The 21,324-nt window shown below is 37.9% G+C and overlaps 1 protein-coding gene across 3 annotated transcripts; it reads right to left on the bottom strand.

The window, feature by feature from the left end:
* Positions 1 to 896: 896 nt before the first annotated feature.
* LOC113049573 (heterogeneous nuclear ribonucleoprotein L-like) lies at positions 897 to 21,258 on the bottom strand. Of its 3 annotated transcripts, none has more exons than XM_026212013.1 (14): positions 21,100 to 21,258; positions 11,482 to 11,600; positions 8,844 to 9,081; positions 8,637 to 8,722; positions 8,402 to 8,498; positions 7,510 to 7,582; positions 3,604 to 3,639; positions 3,311 to 3,379; positions 2,936 to 3,207; positions 2,522 to 2,643; positions 1,979 to 2,180; positions 1,562 to 1,619; positions 1,329 to 1,436; positions 897 to 1,209 (listed from the first exon to the last, which is right to left on the bottom strand). In XM_026212013.1, the coding sequence occupies exons 1-14, from the start codon at positions 21,181 to 21,183 to the stop codon at positions 1,151 to 1,153; spliced, it is 1,623 nt and encodes a 540-aa protein (XP_026067798.1). In that variant the 5' UTR covers positions 21,184 to 21,258; the 3' UTR covers positions 897 to 1,150. The 3 variants fall into 3 exon arrangements, with proteins under 3 accessions (XP_026067798.1, XP_026067799.1, XP_026067800.1); XM_026212014.1 differs by having other exon boundaries at positions 1,329 to 1,424; positions 21,100 to 21,183; XM_026212015.1 differs by lacking the exon at positions 21,100 to 21,258 and adding an exon at positions 11,763 to 11,803.
* Between the last annotated feature and the right edge of the window lie 66 nt (positions 21,259 to 21,324).

The raw sequence follows: 21,324 nt of genomic DNA, 5'->3' as shown, positions 1-21,324 counted from the left end.
GAGTTTCTGGCAGCGACCCTGAAGGGGAAAGTAGTGTGCTTCAGATATCAGGACCAGCAGAAGAAAATCAGACCTGTGGCCAGAGAGATTCAGTTCACATATATACCAGGTATATATGGTATATATCCATTGACGCCTTCAACAAATCTGCTCCTAAAAGAGGAATTTTCGTAGGAATAACCTGCATTAAGGTGTGTTTCATTATAACGTGATATAAGTAACTAGTTATTACAAGCTAGATTAAAAAATAAATAAAATCATCGTTCTCTCCTTTTTCCCGGTATATTGAAAGGGTATATTTGTCAAGAATCTGTATACCCTTACAAATAAGACATGTCATCAGTGTCGGTCCATTTTTAGTTTACTGAAGGTAAAACACTTGATTTGGTTTCATGAGATTTCTCAAGTTTCTGTAGGTAGGTGGTGTTGTGGTTTGCTCTTCCCAGGAGAGGGCGCCCTTAGTTAACATTGTATCAGTGTCGCAGTGCATTTCAAAGATCCTGAGCTCAGGCTTGATGTTTGTGCAGCCTGGGGCTTGGTCTGAAACTGCTGTCATGCTTGGCTCTCTCGGGTCTGCAGCTAGTTACTGTTGGACCCTCAGCAGACTAGACAAAACCAGTTCTTCCTCAGTATTTAGACATTTTTTTATTTTTTTTGCGCCATCAGATTCCAGATTTGTATCTCGACAAAAAATGTCATATCCTGACAAATCATACATCAATGGAAAGCTTATTCAACTTTCAGTAGATGTATGAATCTCAATTCACAAAAAATTATGATTGGATTTGTGGTCCAGGGTCACGTATCACTGGATTTTGGAGTTTAGTTGCTTGGCTGTATCTTTAATCACACAATATAACAATCCCACTGATATAAGCCAACATGCACAAGAAACAAACTCTTCACTAATTTATTAAATTGTCACACAAATTTACTGTTATACAAGACCGGTCAACTGAGAAACATAAAATACAATATAAAAAAGCAAAAAATCTTTAAACATACAAAACTTTGAATCCAGTCTTATTCTGGAAATAAGGTTATCTTAACAGTCCCATCTCTTTCCTTCCAGGTCAAGAGTTAAGAAATGTTATAGTGCTGTGCTCAAAAGGTCACTGGGAGTCAAAGGTTAATGGTTGTTATGATGGGTTCAGTTGGCGTGCTGTGCGGTTGAAAAACACAGTTTAAGAGTGTATGGGTAAGGCCCACCTGAGGAAAAAAAAAAGAGAAAGATGAGACTTAAGGAACAATGTGATTTATGGTTAGAGCAAAACAGCTTATAAACCCAGAACAGTGCAAAACTGTGCCGTCACCAGGCGAGTACTTACTAGGGTTCTTCATCTGGTAGTGGTTCATCATTGCAAGAGCCTCCATTGCATCATTTACTGACTCCCACTCCAACAGACCAGATGAGCTTCTCTCACCTGCGGTTCCACCAACACAAGGGCAAACACACACACAGGCGTGTATTTATATAGAACCAATCCTACACCAAACTTTACCATATAATTCACACACAGTACATGGTCTATAGACAAACACAAACTCATAAGTAACTCACTCTTGCCAGTGAACAGTTTGACGCTGACTGGAGTCTTGATTTCCAACTCATCACAAATCTGTAGATAAAAACCCAGAATAGATGAGTACAATAGAATTACATACACGCATATCATAAAAAGCACAAGCCATTTTTGTCCAAATTGAAACAAATATCTTTTTTTTTATTTATATTTTGACATAAGTGAATTGGCTATTGGAGAGAATGGAGGGAAAAAAACTTGAGCATTGTAGCAAGAGGGAAGGAATATATGTTTTTGATTAAGCTTAAAAAAAAACATACACTGAAACATTTCATGAATAATTGTATATACATGTATATACTCTCTCGCTCACGCTCTCTCTCGCGCTCTCTCTCTCTCTCTCTATATATATACACACACACACATATACGTATATAGATGACAACACCTCTGACCTGATGGAACGCTTCAACACTGCAGTCTGGTTGACCGTTGAAGAAGTGCAGTACGTTGCTGGGCTGCTGGATGCGGTTCTTGGCGGCCTGCTCAGCGGTGGTGAAACGGTTGTTTCTGTTGCCATGGAAATCCTTAAAACTACAGCTGCCATCTTCCAGCTGATATGACTGACCCGGCATTATGGCCTGCTGTTTGGATACACTGCAGACAAAAAGACAGAAAAAAAACGACTATTTACCGTTACTATTTAGTACACACAAACAGATAAATCATGCAAATTTAGTTTTACTTGTCTTGCACTGAGAAACAACTTTGAGGTCTGGCACATTTACTAATTATTAAATGTAAAAATATTTATTTTAAAGAATAAATACATTTAAATTACGAACAGAAAGCTGTGTGTGTGTGTGTGTGTGTATATATATATATATATATATATATATATATATATATATATATATATATATATATATATATATATATATATATATATATATATATATATATATATCTACACACACACACAATCCCATTGTACACACCAGACATTGAGTTTCTGTCCAAACATCATGTTGTTGTTCAGGTGTGAAATGGCTCTGTCGACGGCATAGCAGTCTCCCATCTCCACCATTGCAGCACCTGGTTTACTCTTCATAAACTTCACCTGAGCACACAAAATATTCAATACAATCAGCAAGGACACATTTATTCAAAATTAGCTTTTATAACATTCAATGTTTGTGTTCTTTCAAATAAATCCTGTTTTTTAAACTTTCTATTCCAAGAATCCCCCTCAAAAAATGAGTCATCCTGGTTTCCACAAAAATATTATTTAGTATTTCTGTTCAAACAAATGCAGTTTGGCGAGCACAAGAGATGACATTCAAAGAAAAAATGAAAAAATGTATATCACCACTGGTTTTCCAGCAGAAACTCATGAGCTCAACCTCACTCACCCTTTCCACATTGCCATAGAGACAGAATATGTTGAAAACTCTGTCTGCGTTGATCTTGGTGGGCTCAAGACCGTACACCATTACCACAGGAGAGTCAGCATGAACGCTGTAGTCCGGGGGAGGAGGGCCGTGTCCGTATTGTGCCCCACCATACCGGGGTCCGCCACGGCCACGTCCCATTGGGGGCCCCATGCGCCTGCCATCGTAGTGAGGGGGTGGAGGAGGTGGTCCATAGGTGTCATCATAGTGACCATAGCCACCCTGAGGACCACCTAGAAGAAAAAATAAATATAAACCATAAGCAACGTTAAAGCAAGAGGCACTAGCTTCAGTGCCTCCAGACAAAGCATCTCTGACAGTGTGCATTAGACTGACCATATTCAGGTGGATGATCCCCCAGCAGTGCTGGCTGCCTTTGCCGCTTGTTTGGGTTAGCATTGGGGTCTAAAAAGAGTGACAGAACAATAATACAACATCTCATCTGCTATGAACATCAAGAGTGCAAACACAAATGAAAAGGAAAGGCTGTGCAGTTCTGGGAGTGACATGCAAAACTAAGCCATAATGGAGATTTTTGAATGGTATATCAGGTCGACCAAAGATAAATTCAGCTACATTTACACTAAGAAAAAAATTTATTCTCTCAGACCTCACAACCAAACACACACCTTGTGAATTGTTCCAATTGCCATCTGCATCGGTATCTGCACAGACAGGTATACACAACAGATTCAATTAACTAAAATTACATACACAAACACGATTCCTTCTAAATTAAATATGCATTTGTGCATTACTCTTGGTTCAGACCATAAAAACCACAGGTACCAAGAGGTGTTCAAAAGCACAGCATGTATTAATAAGCAAGAGGTCTCCTCCAGAAACAAGTGGTCTTAAAAAAAAAAAAGCACTTCAGGCAAGTAGCTGAGTTCTAGATATGGTTAAAACAGTTTGTCTGCCTGCAAGATCACGACAAATGATCGTCTCAAGAAAAATGACACCCAAACCACATCAATATCAAAATACAGGATTACACAGAAATTGCTACTACAACAATACATAGTGATTAACAAATTTTCCTAAATATTTTAGACAGGAACTTAACTGAATACAGAAGAGTTAAGCGTTTTGCTTAAATGTTATAAAATACTAAACCTTCAGGAAGTGTCATAAGGGTCCTTATATTTAAGTCAACATGAAACAAGGTTGCAACCCATTTTATTTTATTTGTCCTATTCTTGTTTTTGTTATATATTTGACATGGAAACAAAATGTGTATGTGGAATAATGTGCACCAATAAATCTTGCACAATAAAAGCCTAGAAAAGAGACTTAGTAGAGTAAATGGGAGTTGCTTTCATGTTGACTCAAGCTAGACAAATGAACAAAACTGCTGATTAATAAGGTGCAAGGTCTTTTTGGAGCAAGATAAAAAGTTGTGATAAAATGAAAAATATTTTCTTCTTTATTGGGACATCTGAGGGAAACAGATTAACTAAAAGGGGGGAAAAAAAGAGCAGGAATTGTTTCAATCTATCAGTTTTTGATTGGATGAAGGCAGATCTAAATAAGAGCTTGCAGTCAATCATAAAAAAAAGAGCTAGATTTAAGTGGACAGAATGATAGGAAAACATCACCATACATCACCAAAGAGAAGTCTGTCATTTTAATGGAAGACAGGATTACAGTATTTCGATTTAAACTTACATGATCAAAAACAAAATCAACATATGCACAGATGAAGTGTTCTCAAGAGTAATACCATGCATTTAGAAAACGGAAAGTGAATTTTCATTTCATGTCCAAAAAAAAAGAAAAAAAAAAGTGATTGATCAAACTAGAAGAATTCTAAGTTTTCACTCCCACGGGAAATGTTACCTGCTAAAAATAAAAGACAACATTAAAAATATTCACTTATGCCACATCATCCAGACTAAAAGAGTCTGAAAGGAATTAAACGAGAGCTACATACACCCATTCGAGTGTGTTATTCAAGGGTCTTCACTTCATGCCAAAAGTGTGCAACACATCTTACCAATAAAGTTCCAGCTGATCCAGCCAGGACAAACAGTTTGAATGAGCAGTGTTCTATACACCCATTAAAAAAAAAAACAAAAAAAACAAATGCAGCAGGCACCATGGAAGTATGATGTTCTTTACCAGTCGCCCTACTCCTGATGATTTAGTTTCCATTCAGTTCCTGAGGACATTTCTCCTAGTCCGCTGCGTGTGTTTTTGGTGCGTTCCAGGCACACCGGTTCTTACCGTAGTAGTAGTAAAGGTGGATAGCAGACAGCAGACGGTGTTGAGCTTAGAAGAGACGCCACACCAGCGGTCAGACTAATCCACACCTGCGTCACACAGGGATCAGAACACGGTCAGCCGTGCCCAATGTATAAAACAGATTCAACACAGAGAGGAAGAGGAGGAGGAGAAGGAGGGATGGAGAAATGAGAGATAGAAAGCACTTCAGTCCACAAAGAGACAGGGCTTTGGGAGGATCTGACTGTGTGATCGGAGGGCAGCTGCGGTCCTTCCCATGTGTTACAGTGGTGTATTGTCGCTAGTGTCGCCCGTAGTGTCTTGTCTGGTGTGTTTCGCTATATTTAGCAAGATGTGTTTGTGACAATCACACGTTGATGTCAGCGCATGTAGCCTGTGAACATGCGGTTTTGGATGTGTCACGGTGTGAAGTCGATGTCATCTCTGCGAGTTAAGTATAGAAAAATATCTGCTCTTTGCTGGGTGAGCAGTGACGATCTCAACTTGTTGTGCTATGTGCAACGAGACCACCGGTGCTGTGTTGGAGCAATCTTGACTTGTGTCGCGATGATAATGACGACCCGCTGATCTCTGCATAAATCTCAAACGATTTGTTTGTTGGTGTGTTGTCATGGCAGTGTCAGTTTGGCACCGTCTCGCACCATGGCGCTTGTGTTGTAGCAATCCTGATCTGGTGTGTTGTCACGGTTATGTCAGCTTTGCATGTTTGCATGATGTTCTCAGGAAAGAGGAAAGAAGAGAGAGCAAAAGTAGACCAAACACCCAAGAAACATGACGACATTAGGCAGGGAATGCGAAGGAAATATCTGTGTTATTCTTCTCTGTTGTTCTGTGTATCTGTACCACTTTGCTTCATGTGTTTGCTGCTCGATCAGTCGATGTTGATGTGCGATGTTGATCTTCGGTGATTGGCTGTAATGTGTTATCCAAAGAGATTAGACCCATTCCCCTAAATGTGTTGTTAAGATGTCCGCCACCTTTGTAGAGAATGGAGTTGTTAGCGGAGTATGAAGGATATCTTGAGTGTTGTTTTTGTTGTTTTTTTATCCGTGTGACTTCGATATGAGTGAAATTGCCATCTTTGAAGCGTTAAAAGCTGTTGTGAGTTCCGTTTCACTGTTCCATGTGGCCTGTTGAATTGCTGCGACTGTGTCTTGCAGAGAAACTTAAGTAGATGGAAATGTTTTGTTGGATGTAAAATGTGTTCAGCAGCTAGTTCAAGCACAGGAGCTTAATGTATCTCAACGCAGAAGTTAAAAAGCTCAGCAGTTTTACCCCGAGAGACCTAATACATAGACAATTTGAATAAGGAGAACACTGAATATAAACCACATTTGGGAGCTCTAAAAATCTAATCATTTTAAGACTTACATCTTCAAATGTGAATTTGATCCTACAAAGCAGAACATTTACATAATCTCTGCCTGAAAAAAGCAGCATTCTGAACGCAAAATCTACATTAGAACAGTGAATCTAGGTAACATTGGTTCCTGCGTGATCCATTACATTTTGCCTGGACCTTTGTGGATCTCTGCATTCATAAATCTACCTGTCTCTTACATCAAGCCTGGCTCTACGACCATGTTCAGGCAAGTATTTGCCCTATTGCTGAGGTGTCCAATCCTGCTCATGGATGGTTATTCATCCTGCAGAAGTCTAGCTTCAATATGCTCACCCGCCAGGAAATTTCTAGTGATCCTAAAGGTCAGCTAGTTCAAAGTTAAACTGGGATTTGAGCTACACTATGTTGAGCTATACCAATTTTCTGCACCCTGCTCTACTGCAATACAAAGAAAATCAAATCTCCATCATGTAACCAGCTAGATGCAGTGTCATGCTTAGTGAGTACAAGTGAAAGAGTGCCTGCTCCTTAGGATTTCTGTGTATATGAGAAACATTTGAAACAGGTGACATGCGCAACAGACGAGTGTATATCAATAAGAGCTAAGAAGGATGTGCGCTTCTGCCATCAATATGATAATCAGGCCCACTCAAGTGCCTATCTTTGGTTTAAATGAACGGATGTGTTTTTTAAAGGCGCATGTTCTTTTTGCATATGTGCAAGATCGCATGTCCATGTAAGAACATCTAAATGCATCTACAACTGTGTAAATATTTGTATTGTAATCCAAACAGAAGGAATGCAAGAATAAAGCAGCATTACTGAAGTGACATCCTTGGGGAAAAAATGTACTTTAAACTTTCCAAGATTTCACTTTAGTAGGCTTATCCACACACACATCCTCATAAATCATAAGCAGCACAGACAAAGTGGATGAGATGTACTGTACCTTGGCCACTCAGATTGGGGTTGGTGTAGTCCCAAGTATCCTGATCGTTTTTGAAGACGTTGAGACGGGTTGGCTATACAATAAAAAAGTGAGTTTTCATTGGTAATCAGGGTTATATGTAGTCACAACCATTTCAAATGTGTCATCAACATTTGTGTCATTTGACCTGAATGACATTTTAAAGATGGGAATTTTACAGGTTTAGAAATCACATTTAAAACCAATTTAAATAATTTTAAGCCATGTTGAGGCTCACTCAGAAGCCTACCAACTGAGCACCAGTAGGTAACTTTTTAAATGAATGAATTGATTGCATAAACTACTTATATTATATTATTATATTAGTCTTAATTTTTATTTATTTTTTAATCGGCAAGTGTGGTCATATTTTTTAAAGATCTAATTTGAAGACTTGGCTAACTGATAGTTAGTCAGTTCTTAAGACAATTAAAGAATTGACTCGCTGTTATTTTCATCTCGGAGTCCAATCACCTTTGTTTGGCCTTCCCAGGGACGCTGTACTTAGAGATCAATGGTTACAATTCGTCTTTAACTCGGTTCCCGAAATTATAATCCACATGTAAAACTATGTGCAGCACATTTTGCTGAGGACAGCTTCCTCAATCTCAATCAGTTTAATGCCGGATTCGCACAAAGATTATTCTTAAAAGATGGAGCAGTTCCCTCTTTGTCTGGAGAAGTTATGTTGTTTAAGTGTATTTTATTATTTAAGTTGGTGCGTTTAACAGTTTCTGTAACTTATTACACAAAGGGCAATGCTGCTTAGCTTTGTTAACTAGAAGTTAGTTTTTTTACAAAACTGACTCCAGGCCTGCAGAGGGCACTGTACAACACAAGAGGTATCCTACATGTAATATTTTGGGGTACTAACCTTGGCATACTCAATTTTAAGGGTGCAGCAGCCTGAGTAGATGTCAGCTCCATTGAGAGATGCTTTGGCTCTCTGTGCACTCTGGACAGAGTCGAATGTGACCAAAAGTCAAGGAGAATGATATTTTGATTGTAAACAAGAGCATGCAGTATAAACTACACACTGATGGGGCTTGAGCTTTGTTCTTGTGCAGAAACCATTAAACCATATTAGAGAAGATTTTGATCAAGGATATTCGACCATGGCTTGAACTCCATTTTTCCTGAAGATCACAATCCTTTGCACAGGTCCACAGTTATTACAAATGGTGTAGAGAACATCCTACAGACAAGAAATTAAATTGCAGAAACAGGGATGAGAATAAGCTTTAATGCAATAGTAGACAGTAAGGGAATAGAGTCCACTCAGCTACATCACGATGGGTGTCATTAAAACAACTTACCGTGGTAATGGCATAAATGGGGTTCATGATGGTAAGGAGCAGTACACTGTTGACGCTCCGTGTATCATCAGAGTTGGTGGGCCGAGAGATTTTCTGACTGGTAGAGTAATTGATGTATGATGGCCGGCCAGCGATGTAGATTTGATTACTGTTAGCATACGTCACTGCGTTACTGGAGCCGTTCATGTCCTCAAACTCCACCAGTGCCTGACGCTTCTTTGGCATTAACACAACATAACTAAAAAACAGATGGATATACAAAGACTCTTAGCTTCAAACTTTCAAGGAGAATAAAGGATAAAGTTATTTCATTAAAAAAATTTTTTTGAAAACAAGCTGTTGTTTTCCAGACATACTGGGAGGTGAGTAATATTGAATATTGTGTTCAACAGGGAGACTTTGAGTCAAAAAGGTAGAGTGCCATAGGGCTTGGGCGTTGTGACGTCATTACTTGGCGTGGCCGCCATGTCGATGGCCTCCTTTACTGCTACCCGGACTACTGCGAAAATTATTTTACTATGGTAAATATGAGCTTATGATAGCATTTATAATTAAACCACAGTAGCCATAAATTTACAGTTGTCTGAGACGTCATGAAATGTTCTTTAGCATCACAAACCATAAAATGTAGTCAGGGTTCTGCTATGGTTTAGCATGGTTTCCAGAGATCTGGAGCTGATTCGGGGTAGCTCGGTGGTTTGTGACCGTTGTCTCGCGGCGCGTTGTCTTTTAAGGGGCCGTTCACATATCACGTCTATTGCCTGCTCAAGTTCGTTATTTCTAATGTAGGCGCGCGATAAGCGCGCTCATAATGGAAGCGACGCGCACGAGGTGCGACGCACTCGTTTTTTCCAGGCTCATCCCCACTGCATCGAGTTAAAAACATCTCAACTCTTCAGAATGCCGCAAGCGCAAGAATATCAGACCTGAACCAGGAAGTTGGTCACCAGATCACATGGTAACCAGTTAAACCGTAACACCGGAGAGCGCCAAGATGTTTTCCTCTGAGGTGCTCGCACACATAGACAGTAAAAGAAATGGACACAGCGACCCCATTGGAACTCAATTGAGACAATTGAAGCCCATTTTTAGAGTTTTTTAGCACTTCTGTTTCTGACGCGCAGACTCAAACGAAGCTTGAAGACATCAGCAACCGGTCGACTTCCTTGCCGCCTGCTCGCGCATCGCAGTTGTGCTGCCGTGGTTCACCATATCGCTTTTACAAAGGGAACAAAGGGCCATTTTATTTGTCCTGTGTTTAAAGTATTCACATACTTTTGATAACAACGGTCTCTATTTTTGTGATAGAATGCAACTTTCTCCATTCCAAGTATGCCATTACGCGAGATGTAAACAAACAGTGTGACGCGTTGTTGCAGCACTACAACACATAATCGCCATGGGTATAATAAAATGAGAATGGATTAACTTTACACCGCTTTCCTGCTTGGAGGCGGGATCACGGAGACCATAATATCTGAATATTAATTTATATAGCTTAAGTCAACATTGAAAATAAGGGGAAATTTCTCGGGTTACTCATCCAAAATACTGGAAATTTCAACATTCATCTTTTTGTTGCTATCCCTCTGCTGACAGCAAAATTTCGTACCACAAAACTGCTGCATTAACTAACATTAAACGATTTGTGAAGCTAGGTCTTAACGTGACTTTAGTAACAGATTGGCGTGAAATCGTGCTCACACAACAATCACGCTATTTTAAAAAGCCCAACATCACGCTAAGGTTGCTTTCAGGTAAGTTCACTAGAAAGGCAAGGCGTAGCAACAGGACAACAGCACAGAGACTGACAGGTCAGATTGAAGGGCTAACGGGATATTTTACAGGAAAATACTAAAACGGGAAGAAAGCGGGAAAAGTGCTCAAATACATGAGAACCCCGGAAAAAATGGGAGGGTAGACCGCTACTAACTACACTTTTGGAACACATAGTTAAAAGTCCATGTGTGAATGGTTGTTAGCACTAACGTTAACAGTTACTAAACTAGCAGCTAGATAGAGTGCAGTTTACCAGATTACTGTATACTGTTTGCCCCTGTTCCGGTTCTATGATTTGCAGCTCCTGAACCCATCCATTTGTGAACTGCACATGAGACTCTACTGACATGTAGCTTCAGAACTATTTTGAAGTGTAGGCACTCACAAAACAAACAAGGTAGCCGAAGATATCTGTAATGCAAAAGTGCGGCAGCGAGTCGTCGTCGGTACTCCACTCTTTGTTGGGAATTTCATATGGAACCCTTAATAGTGCCGATTTTGTCCACATACCGATCCCTGGCATCCCTATGTAGCTTATCCCTATAAATCCCACAACATTTTTGCGATTTTAACATCTTATTCTTTATCCCAACTCTTCTCGTTCCACTTGCTGTATGTTTACATTGGCGAGGCCATCAACATGGTCGCCACGTCCCAGAATGCAACGCAGCGCCCAAGCCCTATTAGTTTAAAGGAATTTTTTTTTTTTTTACCACTTCTCTAAATTCACCAAACACACATTTTTAACTTATTCCTATAACACACCAAAGAATGGACTCAAATGAGCACCACAAGAATCGAGTATACCATTTGGCACAAAGACGATTCTTTTCTACAGTGTGTTACCTATAAGTGTTACCTTATGGTGCCAAACTCCTGTAGCGCCTCCACCAGGTCAGCTTCGGTAATGCCATCAATAAGCCCCCTTATATGCACCACAAGCGAGGGCAGGGTCTTGTGCGGGTCCTCATATCCCTCCTGACCGAACAAAGGGAAGAGTGAAAGGTTAAATCAAACAATAATGTAAAGCCAGAAACCTTGTGAATGCTTAAAGCAAATATATAAGATAATTACTCATTTGTTTTACTTAATTGGTCAAAATTATGCAAAATTCGGTATAACGTTAACTTGGTTCAATACCATGACTGTGGTGCCCTGGAGCAAGGCACTGAAACCCCAACTGCTCCCTGGGCGCCGCAGCATAAATGGCTGCCCACTGCTCCGGGTGTGTGTTCATGGTGTGTGTACACTGCTGTGTGTGTGCACTTTGGATGGGCCAAAAGCAGAGCACGAATTCTGAGTATGGGTCACCATACTTTGCCGTATGTCACATCACTTTCATTCACTATCACTTGAGATAAGGTTGCATGAAACTACTTAAGTGAGGGTTTCCTTGAGGGAGAAAAAATCCCTGAGGTAAGGGATTTCATTAAGAGCGTTGCAAGAAACCTCTTAACTGTCACCCTTACCTAAGTGTTTATACTAAATGTTTCACAGTAGTTTCTGGCAAAGATAGCCGCGGTTGCTATAGTTACTACCTCTAAAAGTAAACAGAACATAACAAACCACAAAGCCAAACCATTGCTAAAATCACACTTGTATTAATATATTTTTGCTATGGAGAGTACAAACATAACAGAAAGCAAAAAAACGTAAACCAAACTGGACAGAGGACGAAAAGGCAATTATTGTTTTCGTAAGTAGTTATGATAATAATAATACTTTTCAGCCTTTCATCAACCATTCATCGTCTCCAAGGGATTATTACGATCATTAAAAACACGCCTTGGTATTTCCTCCTTTTCAATCAACACTAAATCAGCCATCATATTTTGAGTTTAAGTTGACTTAACCTCCTGAGACCCTATAGATTGCCTGTTGTGCATTTTAGAATTGTTCTTGCTATTTGGGATATGTAGGACCTAATAAGTATAATACCTAAAATTTGTTTTTGTACAGGAAGTAGTTTTCGCAGAAAAATATGTCCTCATGTGAGGACAGTGGGTCTATCATAATGTGAAATGATGCAAAGCAGTTTCGTTCACTTTGCAAGCACAGATGCAAATTGCATGTCATGCATCGCACACAGGATTTTCCAGTGCAGCCTTGTGCTCTGCATTCATGCATTTCATTCATAAGTTATGTTATGTCCTCCGTATAGGACATCGGGACTTAATGTCTTTAAAAAAAAAAGGAAAAGACATGAATGGAAATGCATAGGCAAAAACAATTTTTTTAAATCACGAATACATTTTTAATGTTCAAGATTTTTTATTTTATTTTTTTTAACCAAACTTTGTATAAAGATCATTCTCAACTATGGTATAACAATGATTCAATATACTATTTTTCTTTCTGCAAAATGTGTGTTAAATTACAATTAATGGGTTTTCTCATTATATACAATGTATCTATAAACTAAATCTAATTTGCATATTAATGTGTTTTTGGGGCAACATGTAATGAAAAAAGAAGTGTAATAATGGGAGTAATAATTGACAAGATTTTCATAATAATATATAATATTTCATAGAATATTGAAATATAATTTCTTTCTCTATTCATTTGTTATGTCTCCAAAAATGCGTAATAAGCATGCGTTTAGTCCCGGTGTCCTCATCTGAGGACATGTATGAAATCAATGTCCTGTTTAGTAACAGAAAGTCATATTTTGATTTGAAACCCCATAACATATTTCTGAGATGTTGATTTATGACACAGAATTTAAAAATTAGACAGATTTAAATGATAACTACAATATATTATAGAAATATTATCATATTTCTATAAGAGTGTCACTAAATTAATTTCAGACATTTTGATGACCAAGGAGAGGGAGTGGTCATGTGAAACATCCAATCATTTGGTATCTCTGAAAAGCCCTGAATGTGCTCTGTACAGGACATCCAGATCTAAAACTGTGGCATGAACAGACTCAGAGAAATTCACAAAAATATAATGTCCTCATATGAGGCCACAGGGTCTCAATTATGGGAGCTGTTTGGGTGATTCTCACGAAATCGTAGTTTCAAAGATTTCATATATGACATTTAAAAAAATGTTTGTATCAACAAATTTTCTTTTTAAGCATTAAGAGCCGGGTCTGAAGTGTCAGTGACCATAAATTTAAAAAAGTTTTACTGACAATTTAACAACTTTTTGAACATATTTTCCAAAACATGTCCTTAAAAATCTCATTACCATAACACTCTGAAAAGTCCAGTGATGTGCGGAAAAATAATACATTTTCACATTTTTAAAAATGGTTTATTAACAGTCATGCACAGTTACTTGAAACTCTGGAATAAAATATATTTTTATAATAACATTTTTATGTGATTTTCAATTATTTCTCTCATTACCGCAACACCTTCTGCATTTTGCAGCCAATTTTTTTTTTTTCAGTAAAAACTGAAATATTTTCAAAATGATGTTGCAAACCTGAAAGAACAATGTATAGATTCTGCACATACATTTAAAAGCAGACTACTATTTTTCAATTTCTTAAATAAATCTTAAAAGAACACATGTTGCGGTAATGATACATAGGTTACGAAAATAATAGTCAAATAGTCAAACAAATAATAATGTAGAAAATAAATTAGATAATATTGGCATAAATTATTCTGCAGTGCTCCATAACTAGATAACATAGGGTATAAACACCAGGGGCCATTTTCACAAAATATTTTAAGTGAAACTAAATGTTGCTCCTAACTCCACATCTTTAGGACTCTTCGACTCTTCTTCGAGTACTTCATAAAGTGTTTTTATGTAAAAATCAGCTCTTAAATCTGTGAAAAGTTAGTGGTAGTCAAAAGGACACCTAAATCACAAAGACCAAATCCTAAACAATCCTAAAATGGCTGTTTCCACAGCAATCCAGTTTGGATTTCTTTTACCTTTGTACTAAATCTTACTGTCATATCAGCCATAATAATTCTAGTCTGTTATTTAAAAGGCTGCTTATACATATAACAATTATTTATAAGATGCAGACATGTAGAAGCTGACAATTAGATGAACATATGCTTGTTTAATTAGTGACACTCTAGTTCAAACTTTATTTGAATATTGCAACATTTTAATTTTGAAATCTTTATTTGATTATGGCAACATGATATCTCATTCTACAATATTTCTATTATAAAATAACTGACAGAGACCCATCCCTTATCAGCCAATCACTGTGGGTGTAGTTAGTAATCATGCTGACATCATCCATACCAAAAAGGTCATCCTCACTCTTTTTCTTAGCTTAAGATTTCTCCCCATTCCTTCCAAAATTCTGTCACAGCTGCTTTATGAATAGGTTTTATGAGAAGCAGTTTAAAGGGCACCCTGTGGTTTTCCACAAAAATAAATACTTAATAGTTTAATGTTAGAAAACAAAGACTAATATTAGTTTTGTAATTTTAGTTTTATTATTAAAAGATTATTCACAATACATCATTACAAAATAATGTTTCTTATTTTATTTTATATTTTATTTAATAATCATATAATTATGTAATAACTATTTATTAATAGTCATTGAGAGTGGGAATGTAGTCTTTGATAACTCAAGTGGATTTTTTTCTTTCTACTGAAAGAGTTGGTTCTGGTAAAGAGTATACCCAAGTGTGAACCTAAAGTTTTTCCAAAATCGCTCATTCCTAAAAAGATGATTCACAATATATTTTTCTATTTTCCTTAATGATGTTCTCATTCAATTTAACCCTAACCATTCTATAATAATTGTTTTTGAATTAGAATTTAAAACTGCTTCATTTTTTCATATTTAAATACACTGCCATTCAAAAGTTTATCATCAATAATGAAAAATAAAAAAAGTTTTTTTAAAGCCTCTTCTTCTCATCGAGGCTGCATTTATTTGATCAGAACTACAGTAAAAACAGTAATATTATGATAAAGTGATTGTTATCTTTTTAATATACTTTAAACCAGAATTTTATTTCTGTGGTGACAAAGCTGAATTTTCAGCATCATTACTCCAGGTTTCAGTATCAAATGATCCTTTAGAAATTATTCTAATATGACATACAGCCAAGTATGGTGACCCATACTCAGAATTTGTGCTCTGCATTTAACCCATCCAAAGTGCACACACACAGCAGTGAACACACACACAAAGTTCTGTTGCTCAGTATAAAAATCATTACACTTATAGAAAGTCTTCATAATGATAGATGAACCAACATTTGTGTAGGCTTCCCAACAATTTTTGATAACTACTCTACTGCTGTAACCTCTAACCCATAATGTCTCTCTTCTTCCTGGGATTTGGTGGGTTGGTATAAACGTTTTCTCTGAAATTGGTCATCCTAGCCTTTGCTTAAGCTTTTTTGTTTTGTTATTAAATAATATTTAATTTAATAACTCATTATATACATTTAACAATAGTCTGTATGATTAAATTCTCATTACCGAAAAAGAGGTTCTCTCTACCGCAACTGGCCTTAAAATGTTGCGGTGAGTGAAAATGGTGTTGCGGAGGATGAGGTGTCTTAGCATGTTTTGCTAACAACAGAGAAGCCATGATGATTTAGCTAAGTTTTACTCTGTGTATATAATCAGTCATTAATGAAGTATATTTTCATAGAAAATTTGTAATCTAATATTTTTCTAAATGTGGAAAACTACCCGTTTCGGTGATGATAATCAATTTGTTGTGTACACGTTCTGACAAGAGAATTTTACACTTTTAACTGGAACAATATGAAGATATCTGCCTACCTTGTTGGTATTTCGAAGGTTCTGACTCATGTGTTGCTTAATTTAAAATCAAGATTTATATATATAAAAAATTGTGTGCGTAAATGACCCTCAAAAAATATTGCGGAGGATGAGAACATTAGTCATGGACACTTTATATTTCCACTATTGTATCATTATTATTATTATATATGAATATTCAGTCTGTCATTTTTCTGTCATGTGAAAAATTATAGAAGAATATCCATTTACTTTTTTCAGAATATTTTAATTGTAATTTGTTTAAATTACAACATAACATAAGTCAAGATACAGCTGGACGCATTGTGGTAATGAGAATTTCAGCAGAAAATGCAATAAAATGCAAAAATAATTAATTCCTATGTTGAAATTACTCTTTGTGCAAGGTAGAGAACAGTATTGTCTTTATTATGGTGTTTTTATATATTACTAAATTGCATGTTTAATATCTAAAATCACTAGTGACATGGCGTTTCAACTGTTTCGCGAGAATGACCCGTTTGGGTCCCTTAAATTTATTAAGGTGAAATGGTCACTAAAGACTTTGTAGCAACGCTTAAGGGAACACTTAGATAATTAAGGGGAAAAACTTAATAACAGCCTTAAGTTCCTTAAGGAAACCCTTAGGGTTTTTTCTTGCAACCCAAGTTTCACTAAGGGTATCCTTAACCTTATATCTAAGGGATTTCTTAGCTTAAGGAGTTTCATGCAACCGGAGATGAGAAGAATGAACCTAATCTATGGAGCAAAAGAGTCTCAATAAAGATAAATGCACACACTACATTCACATATGCACACACAGGATTCATACATGCGCACACATGATTCATAAATACACACACACGATACACAAATGCAAACAACATTTACAAATGCACACACACAATTTTAAAAGCACAGAAGATTCACAAATGCATACAAAATTCAGAAATGCACACAAAATTCAGAAATGCAAACAACATTTACAAATGCACTCAAGATTCACAAATGCACAGGACAAGATTCAGAAATGTATTTCTGATTTACACACACACATATCTTGATTTACAAACTGCGTGCGGTCTGTGAACTTCACTGCATTTGTGTGTGAATTTTGAGACTCCTCTGACTTAGCTTGACACACAAATGCTTTTTTTTAAAAACAGGGAATGATCAGCAACCAATCAGAAATCTACCTTCTTTTAGCCAATCACAAGAACGCACTCCACGTGGGGGATTGTTTACTTATCAGCCAATCACATGAACGTGTTCACACAGCGCGATATGCCTATGAAATTGTATGAAAATACAGATGTTTAGATTCAATTCAGGTTTATTTTTTATTATTTTTTACAAAACAAATGTAAAAATTTCTCAATACATATAGCTCAGTGACTGCAGAAAAAAGTTAAACATGGATTCATAAATTTGCAATAGCTAATTATTACATTTTATTGAAATATTTTAATGAAAGTAAAAAAAATTTTTTACACCTTTTTGAATATTTAAATATATCTAATATTCTTTTGGATGCAATATAGAAGTCACTTTAATTATAATATTCGGTCCCTACATGAAGAGAGAGTCAGTAGTCCACTGCGAGAGAAAAGTGACTCTCCGGCTGTGAAAAGTGGGTCTCCAGCTGCATGAGGAAAGTGAGTCGTTCGCTGAGGAAAGTGAGTTGCTCGCTGCGTGGCTCGTGAGGAAAGCGAATCGTTCGCTGAGGAAAGAGAGTCGTCCGCTCAACTTCGCTGCATGAGGAAAGTGAATTGTTCACTGAGGAAAGCGAGTCGCTCGCTGCGTGAGGAAAGTGAATCGTTCGCTGAGGAAAGTGAGTCGCAGGCTGCGTGAGGAAAGTGAATCGTTCGCTGAGGAAAGTGAGTCGCACGCTGCGTGAGGAAAGTAGGCGTTTCTCAATGTCAATGATACTTCCTTGGTAGGACTGATCCTTCCAAGTCACTTCCTTCAGAGGCTAGGTGAGACTCCTCTTTAGCATACGGAGAACACGTAAATGGAACAGGCCCATTTGATTAACGCTGTGAATGGTATCATTAAATTACTTTGGACAACTTAACTAGTTATTTATAAAAGAAATGCCGTTGACGCAACCAATTGTTAAATGACAGGTCCGGTTCAGTTAACCATTTGTATTTGTATAATTTACAATATCAATACGGTAGTAATTTGTACTGGCATTTAAACATCAAACTTTACTTATATTTACTAGTTATAACAAATGTTTGGTAACGTAAATAAAAACCGTTAACGCTCTGACTATGTTAACGTTCAACTTTTTAATTTTTGAATTAAAGTTAGATAGCAAAGCTGCGCGCATAGGATTGTGGGTGATTTGAGAGCGCGAAGGATACACATATGCATCCTTTCCTGTGTATGGGATATTCTTCGAACGAAGGACTCAGTCCTTGGTTGAAATTCCAAGGATCCTCGACATTGGAACAGTCCTTCAACGGATGTCGATGACGTAGCATCCTCTAAATACTGGCTTCCGAGGATCCTTCCTCGACATTGAGAAACACCTAGTGAGTCATTCGATGAGGAAAGGGAGTCGTTCGCTGCGAGAGGAAAGTGACTCTACAGCTGCGGAAAGTGAGTCTCCTGATGCGCAAAATGGGTCGCCGGCTGCGCAAAGTGAGTCGCCGGCTGCGTGAGGTAAGTGAGTCGTTCGCTAAGGAAAGTGAGTTGTTCGCTGAGGAACGTGAGTCGTTTGCTGATTGGCTTATAAGTAAACAATCCCCCACGTGGGGTGCATTCTTGTGATTGGCTAAAACAAGGGAGATATCTGATTGGTTGCAGATCATTCCCTGTTTAAAGGGGGGGTGAAATGCTCGTTTTCACTCAATATCCTGTTAATCTTGAGTACCTATAGAGTAGTACTGCATCCTTCATAACTCCAAAAAGTCTTTAGTTTTATTATATTCATAAGAGAAAGATAGTCTGTACCGATTTTTCCCGGAAAAACACGACCGACTGGAGGCGTGGCGTGTGGGCGGAGCTAAAGAATCACGAGCGCCAGTAAGCTTTTGAATTGAGAGCATTTGGAAGCTGTGACACCGTGAGGACAAAACCAACCAAAACAAACCATGGCTAACAGTCAGATTCAGCCATTTATTTATGATCCAGAATCAGATCGCGAGGCTGAAATTGAACGAGAGCAGCAGCAGAAACGACTCGCTCCGAGCGGGGCTCGAACCCGGATCTCCGGCATGGGAGGGGACACACTAACAAGGAGGCAGAGATATTTTAAGCAGTTTTACTCACCGCCTGTGGTTCCAACACACAATCCTGATCCTTTTTCGTTGGGATTGCATCATCCTTAAGAAATAAACGATACGCAAATCCGTCGTCAAACTGGGCCTTGTTTGTAAAACAAGCATTTTCGAAATGCAGGGAACAAACACAAACACTTGCATAACTCCGTTGAAGCTCTGTAAAAATAAACCCCGTCCACTGGTCCCTTAATGCTGTTTTTTCTTTGGTAATCTGTGCAGGGTTGTCTTGCCCTGGCAACCAAAAACACACTCCTTTTGTGACATTTCGCGACGCTCTTGCTGTGATGACTGTGCTCAGCCTCTCATTGCTCTGCTATACGGGAGCGCGCGCTCTTCCGGCTGAAGTGCCCTCAGGACCCATATAAGGAAATTCCGCTCCATCTAACGCCACACAGAGCCATACTCGAAAAAAAACTTTCCGAAACTTGTGACAAACCGGAAGGAGTATTTTTGGAACAGAAATACTCCTTCAAACGTACAACTTAATTTTTGAAAATTTGTCCATGTTTAGCATGGGAATCCAACTCTTTAACAGTGTAAAAAACTCAGTATGCATGAAATAGCATTTCACCCCCCTTTAAAAAAGGCATTTGTGTGTCGAGCCAAGTCAGGGGAGTCTCAAAATTCACACACAAATGCAGTGAAGTTCACAGACCACAAGCAGTTTGTAAATCATTTCTGAATCTTGTCCTGTGAATTTGTGAATCTTGAGTGCATTTGTAAATGTTGTTTGCATTTCTGAATTGTGTGTGTATTTCTGAAATTTGTGTGCATTTCTGAATTTTGTATGCATTTGTGAATCTTCTGTGCTTTTAAAATTGTGTGTGTGTGCATTTCTGAATTTTGTGCGCATTTGTGTATCCTGTGTGTGTATTTATGAATTATGTGTGTGCATGTATGAATCCTATGTGTGCATATGTGAATGTAGTGTGTGCATTTATCTTTATTGAGACTCTTTTGGCTCCATACTAATCAACATCAGATTCATAGTTAAGATACGAAGATGAGACTCGTCTAAGCTAAGATAAGAGTTTCACACTTACGTTAAACAAATCAGTTCTCGTTTCTTTCGAGTTCTCTAGAGAACTTTACTCCATTTTCCATTTAATTAAATTAGTAAAAGTTTGTAACATACAGTATGAACGGTTTACATTATAGTCTGAGCTGACTGAGCAGAACAATGAATGAGCATTCAGTACAGCACCTAGCCGAGACACAGGAAACGTTTCCAGATGTATTAGATTCTGTGAATTATACATATCTTCTTATAGCTAGTAACGTTACTTCTCATATTCTTCACAATCGCATACTTATTTCTCATAACTAACGTTAAACAGACGAACTAGCGTTGGCTACAAGCTAGCTTTATAGCATCACGTATTGAATGAAGAAAAACCGCGTTTCAGGAGGGAAAATTAAAGTCTAGCGCCACAAGCATGTAGAATGCAATAAACTGAATTAAATGAAAGTACCGTCGCCATTCCGTCGCTGTCTGTTTTCTGTCTTTTTGTTGCTCTGCCTCCGTCGCTGTAATAATGCCCTGCCGCAGCAGCCATGTTGTCTCAAATGAAATGTTCTAATGGTACCAATGGTATACACCACTGATGCAGCTACGGCAACCCGCAGGTCGTCAGGAGGGCAACGCGAGAGGAAAGGGAATCTTGGGAACGGTTGAGTTACGACACCTATTGAGCAGT

This window comes from Carassius auratus, chromosome 30 (assembly GCF_003368295.1).
Source record: "Carassius auratus strain Wakin chromosome 30, ASM336829v1, whole genome shotgun sequence".
Lineage (NCBI taxonomy): Eukaryota > Metazoa > Chordata > Actinopteri > Cypriniformes > Cyprinidae > Carassius > Carassius auratus.
The sequence above is the reverse complement of the archived record's forward strand: the minus strand, read 5'-3'. Positions and strand labels throughout refer to the sequence as shown.

Coding starts and splice junctions, on each gene's coding strand:
- LOC113049573 (XM_026212013.1), bottom strand. CDS start 21,183: ATGGCTGCTGCGGCAGGGCATTATTACAGCGACGGAGGCAGAGCAACA. Junction 2,644..2,935: donor TCTATGGCAATGTGGAAAGG/GTGAGTGAGGTT, acceptor TTGTGTGCTCAG/GTGAAGTTTATGAAGAGTAA. Junction 2,181..2,521: donor GGACAGAAACTCAATGTCTG/GTGTGTACAATG, acceptor TTTTGTCTGCAG/TGTATCCAAACAGCAGGCCA.